We start from the raw sequence: 6,409 nt of genomic DNA, 5'->3' as shown, positions 1-6,409 counted from the left end.
AGCATCCTAATGATATTCATTGGAGTGCAGTAAAGAGAATACTCAAATATGCAAAGGCTACCGTAGCAATGGGTCTGAAAATTCATAGATCACCCTCCAAATTGTTGAGTGCTTTCTCTAATGCGGATTGGGCAGGTTGTCCAGATGATAGATGATCAATAGGCAGTTTTGCCATTTACTTTGGGCCCAACTTGATCTCATGGAGCTCATAGAAGCAGCCAACAGTCTCCAGGTCAAGCACTGAAGCGGAGTATAAAGCAATTGCTAATGCTACGGCAGAAGTGATATGGTTGCAGTCAGTGCTAAAAGAGCTCAAAGTGTTCCAGTCAAAACCACCATGCTTTGGTGTGATAACCTTGGAACTACATATCTCACAGCAAACCCGTTTTTTCACGCAAGAATGAAGCACATTGAAGTTGACTTTCATTTTGTCATAGAGCGAGTAGCACTCGGGTTACTAGAAGTCAGATTCATATCTTCAATGGATCAAATTGCTGACATCTTTACGAAGGCACTCCCTCAGCATACACGTGATCGACTTTGCTTCAATCTCAACCTACAAGTGGCTAAGATTGAGGAAGAGTGCTAAACAGAGTCATCTATATCTCTTAACAAATTGTGAATCTAAAGATTATCCGGCAACTGAAGTTTGTTATAACCGATTTTATCAGATATATGTAATCTATGTAAATCACAACTAACTCATGTAATCTTTACATGACTATAAATATACAATGAGCTCCAGAGGCCATTCAGCGCAGCAATTAACTTTTCAGAAGTAGCATATTATTTCCGGTGAAACTCCTTAGTTCCAATCGCGGAGTGTTTGGACGGTATATATGCAAGCTAGGATATCGCTGTTACATTATTTGAGATGCGAAATTAGAGAGGAAAATCGGTTGCGATTTTGCAAGACTTGGGTGGGGGATGAAGGAACAAGGCATACAGGAGCAGAACAGATTCTGATTACATGGAGCTAGAGATAGTACACACGGCACTGCATCCACAGTTAGTGCTACTTGCACAACTTTACAAACAATATTGCCTCAAGCCTTATCTGCCCATTTGGCAGACAAGTGACACAGCACACACGACACGGCCATGGCATCTTGCGCTGATAAAATTTGGAGCAGCCTGCGTGAGCCCATGACGATGACTAGGACGACGGCGGAGGCGGCGGATCATGTTCCGATGGATGGCGTGGACAGAGACATGCCCAGGTCCAGCGGGGAGCAGTGGTGACCATGCCCATGGCCATGAGAGGAAGGCTGCTGCTCCGTCGGTGATACCGCCGGGAACTGTCTATGCGCCCCTGTACCTGACGCCGATGAAACGTCGGCTCTGCTGTCATCTTCCTCAGTGGAGTTCAGGTCGAAGGCCGCCCTCTCGGAGGGTTCATGGCGCGGCACGTCTAGCGACAGAGAAGTCGAGGCGCCTTCGCTGCTTAGTGGATCGGAAATGCGCGCGCCATTCTCGCAAATCGGTAACTGCTGCACCAGAAGATTGGTTACTAACCCAAGAACTCAAGGTTCAGGCAAATTACAGAATGTTGCTGCATGACTGCGATACACTTGTATGTGTATGAACGCATGCATACCATGTCAAAGAGGCTGGAACGGCGCTTCTTCTTCCCCATGCTGCTCTGCCTGAGGAAGAACTTCTGCGCATGGCTGGCGACCTGCGTCGGGGTTCTTGTCGTGACGTAGCTCCTGGAGATGCCTCGCCAGTCGCCCTTGCCCAGCTTCTCCAGGCCGGCTAGGAACTGCCTGTGCTCCTCCTCGCTCCATGGAACTCCTGTCATGCATGTTCATACGTACACAGATATCATTATCACATTTGTTTAGAACATCAGATGCATGTTATCAACAGAAGGATTTAGTAAAAGGAAGACAGATGTTTCTTAGTGGCTTCCTTGCAGCATCGGGATAAAATAATGCAACTTTTTTTAAAATGAATAATGCAACTTTGTTAGGTCAGACTGATGGACTATAATAAGAACAGAAAATCAGGTACAAAAAGGTTTCTGAATTTCCCAAAACAAACAAATCTCTTTCTTTTTCAGAAAAAAAAACAGATATATAAATTGTGCATAGATATGTTCAGATCAACATGAACACAGCAGCAAATTGCTCGTGTGTGTCTTTACCTTTCTTCCTCTCCTGCACAACTCTGCCATGAGGCCCATCAGACAGGTACCCATTGGTCACCGCCCTCTCCAAGCCCTCATCTATCGACAGCAGCAGGGACGACGAGGACGAGGACGACGGCGAGACGAGGGAACAACCAGGAGCAGCAAGCTGCAGGCAGTCCATGCTGTAGCACTTCTTCATGGACGCCGAGCCTGCGCCGGCGCCGACATGGACCTGCACTCCGAAGAGCCTTAGCCCACTTCTACCGCCACCGCCACCGCTGCCGCCATCGCAGAGCATAATCTCTCTGTGTCCTAAGCTGCAGGTTCTCGAGTTGTGGCCGTAGTTGCCACAGTGGGAGCACTTCCTCGCCATGGTGTGGCTATAAATCGGCCGAATCTGTACTGTGCCCTTTTCTGCAGATGGTGAGACGACTTGAGGAAGATGGGTGGAGGCCAGTGTGTCGACAAGACCACAACCGAAGCAAAGCAGTGGGTGGTACTACTGGCTAGTGGTTACTGGGCTAGCTACCTAGCTTAGGGAAACTAACACAGAGCCCACTATAAATATGCTTGCTTGGCCATGGATGTGGAGACATGTTATTGGACGGGGGAAACCATAGAAAAATGATCATTGGAGCCGTCTTCTAGATCTTGTAGCTTTGGACTTTAGTGGTAATTTTGACTGGTTAATTATTCCTAAAATATAGCACCAATGTTACGTGTTTGAGCACACAACCTACCCATCAATAGGTACCCTTTAGATAGGTCTCCATGGTAGACAGATCGCGATTACTACCTCTGATAACAAATGTAGATTATTTTAGATATGTATTTATCAAAAAAAATTAAATTTTGATCATCAATATATAAATAGTTTATAGATTAAGAACATAATATTGGTATTACTAGCTAGACTCATCATTAAAAAGATATTCACAATATATAATTTATTTTATTTAAAATAACCTGATGTTATAGAAAACACTTGTCAAAATGTTATATTAGAGACTATGATAATATTTTAAATAACTTATATTTGAAACCAAAACGAGTATTTCTTAATTTACATCCGGTCTATCGTGATGATTCCTCCTTCTTTCTAATTTATTGGATAATTTTGCAAAACTACGAATACGTTAAAAAAACTATCAGAAAACAACGGCTTGGAGATTTTATTTCACAAAATGACACCCTGTTACGCAATATTTAATAGTAAAACTACACATACGTCAATCTCCCTGTAACCTTGCAGCAAGGGACTTAGATATGTCAACCTCACACATCTACCTCATGAGATGGTGATACTTTCCGTTGTATAAACGTGAATTGGCAGTTTACCCAAAGTTTTGGAAAAGGAAAGCAAATTATGCACATAGGCAGGTTGTAGAAGTAGAAAACTCACACCGTTTAGGACTGAGAATCTACTTCGAATTCACTGCAAGGGTAAGTAACCGTAGCAATACCTTCACTAGCAAGAATTTGCGACGACGTCACATATCATACGTAAAACAAGTGCCTTGTACTGTACGTATTCACAGCTTCCGCACGTGCAATAATTCGCATGCACGCACGCGCTGCATGTTATGTTACCTATTTAATTATCTATCTATCTATATATAATATATATATACATATATATGAGAGGCATATTTGGTATTTCCGGCCTCCCGGGAGTATATATCTCATAATATAGGGAGTATTTTATATGATAAATGGTATATATCTAGAGCATGCGAGTATATAAGATCATCCAAATAGTAAGTATATTTTTTAATAGTTTGCACATATTTTTTATATTACATTTTATGTATAAATATAAAAGTATTATCAAAATCTTTTAAAATTGATGGACTTCTTTTTAATTTTTTCATGCAGTTCATATAGGAGTATCTTAGAATGAGTATATAAGTATATTTATAATGATAAAGGAGTATATCCAGTTCATTTATATAGTATATCATAGTAGGGAGTATATACTCCCGAGAGTACATACTAGTTTTTCTATAAAGTATACGTACCACTTAGATGATCTTATATACTCATATGTTCCATGTGCATATCATTTATCACATGAGATACTAACTATGTTATGATATACGTATATAAGAGTACATACTCCACGAAATACCAAATATGTTTATATATATAAGTATATATATTATGCTCGCTTTACTTTTGAGAAATTAAGTTGGAATGTACTTTGGTTTACTTATGATGAGTGATTGATATTGTCATTTATATGGTTTGATAATCTTCGGTTTTGTATGAGCTTTGATTTGATTTGATTTGATTTGATTTGGGATTTTATTTGAGCATATTGATTATGGACTAATTAGAATTGGAGTTGGAGATATGTATTTGCTTGTCTCATGGTGTACAAGTGATGGATACAACTTGGTCAAGTGGAGTGTTTGGTGCCAGACGATCAAGTAGGCCAGGCGGAGTCAAGGATGATCCTAACTGAACATGTGGAGATCAAGCAAAGTATTGAAGGCAGATGGAGATGGCGTGTTAACAAAGTCAAATGAAGGGGATGCCGGTGTAAGTGACAAGGCAGCTCGAGAGATCGGGAGCGGGAGAGACTTACCGGCGGTCAGGATTGCATGACGGGGTACACGCGTCGACATCAATGCGTTTGCTTAAGGTGTAAGTAAGGCGGTGCATCACGCTTTGAGAAGCGTGCATGCAGTTTCACGGTTTGGCCTCAAACCTGTGGGAGGACTGGAGGAGTACGTGGCACCATCACGAATCTTGCGTCAAGGCGAAGCTAAGTTGTGACGGTGCCGCGGCCGTCCAATGAATTGAGAAGAAAATGGACCAAAATGCCCTCGGTGATATGTAGGAGTGTACTACAAGAGAGGTATATTTTGGGGAAAGCTAGGAGACTTAGGGGTCAAGTTTTCTAGCCTATAAATAGAGGGGTAGGGCTATGAGAGAGTTTGAAATAGTCATTTGAACCCCTTGTGCCACCCATATGAGAACCTTGTCTTAGGGTTTTAGTAGAGAGAAAGATGAATGCTTAGCCTATGTATTAGGTGAGAGTTTTATGAGGAAAAATCTTTGTAATCCGCCTAAAATAGGACTGACCTCTGCTATAATGAAGTTTATTTTTCTTCATATTATTGTGCTCACCTCCTTCTAGTTTCCCTCTATTGGTTCCCTTGCAAGTTTTCGGTGTTTCTTTATCATTTTCATTTTTGAGCTGAATTTTCAACACCATGGGAGATTGTTCTTCTTGTTGCTAGAGGCATAAATTTTTTTCGTATGATAGGCTTAAATCTTTCTTGCTAGGGTATGGGTATGTAATGGGGTCAGCTGATAAAATTTTGTTCATTCTTAGACATAGCAATGATTTCTTACTTGTTTAGATTTACGTGGATGATATCATTTTTTTGTGGCTCTTCTCATGCACTTGTGGCCAAGTTTTGCAGAAACTATGAGTAGGGAATTCGAGATATCGATGATGGACGAACTCAACTTCTTCCTTAAGCTGCAAATCAAGCAATTCAAACAAGGTACATTCGTCCACTAGAGGAAGTACACCAAGAATTTGTTGAAGAAGTTCGACATGAGCGATGCAAAACCATTGGCGACACTGATGGCTACCTCCACCGTGCTTGATCCAGATGAAGATGGAGAGGAGGTGGACCAGTGGGAGTACAGGAGTATTATTGGGTCCCTCCTGTACCTGACGACGACAAGACCCGACATCCACTTCGTCGTCTACTTGTGTGCTCGCTTCCAGGCTTCACCGAGGACGTCTCATCGCCAAGTGATGAAACTCATTCTGAGGTATCTTAAGCACACTCTAGAGTATGGCCTTTGGTTTTATGCATCCTCTTCGCTTTCTCTTCGTGGCTTTTTCGATGCGGATTTGCTGGTTGTAGAATTGACAGGAAGAGTACCTCTAGTACTTGTCATTTCTTGAGTACTTCTTTTGTGTGTTCACAAGCAATCTAGCGTTGCGTAGTCTACTGCTGAAGCTGAATATGTAGCTGCTGCTAGTTGTTGCTCACAGATTTTGTAGATGATTACTACCTTGAGGGATTTTGGGTTAGATTTTAGGAGTGGGCCACTTTTGTGTGACAACACCAGTGTTATAAGCTTAACCAATAACCCAGTTCAACACTCCAGAACCAAACACATAGATGTGAGATTCCACTTCTTGAGAGATCATAATGAGAAGGGAGACATTAAGATGAGCTACATAGATACCCAACACCAACTAGCTGATATCTTTACCAAGCCTCTAAATGCAACAAGGTTTGCCTTTCTGAG

At 41.8% G+C, this 6,409-nt stretch overlaps 1 protein-coding gene across 1 annotated transcript; it reads right to left on the bottom strand.

Moving 5' to 3' along the window:
- Nucleotides 1-845: 845 nt before the first annotated feature.
- LOC133915324 (transcription factor MYBS3-like) lies at nt 846-2,692 on the bottom strand. The gene is made up of 3 exons (XM_062358445.1): nt 2,147-2,692; nt 1,598-1,794; nt 846-1,487 (listed from the first exon to the last, which is right to left on the bottom strand). The coding sequence occupies exons 1-3, from the start codon at nt 2,502-2,504 to the stop codon at nt 1,182-1,184; spliced, it is 861 nt and encodes a 286-aa protein (XP_062214429.1). The 5' UTR covers nt 2,505-2,692; the 3' UTR covers nt 846-1,181.
- Between the last annotated feature and the right edge of the window lie 3,717 nt (nt 2,693-6,409).

Source organism: Phragmites australis, chromosome 1 (genome assembly GCF_958298935.1).
Source record: "Phragmites australis chromosome 1, lpPhrAust1.1, whole genome shotgun sequence".
NCBI lineage: Eukaryota > Viridiplantae > Streptophyta > Magnoliopsida > Poales > Poaceae > Phragmites > Phragmites australis.
Note: the sequence above shows the minus strand (reverse complement) of the source record. Positions and strands in the feature narration are given on the sequence as shown.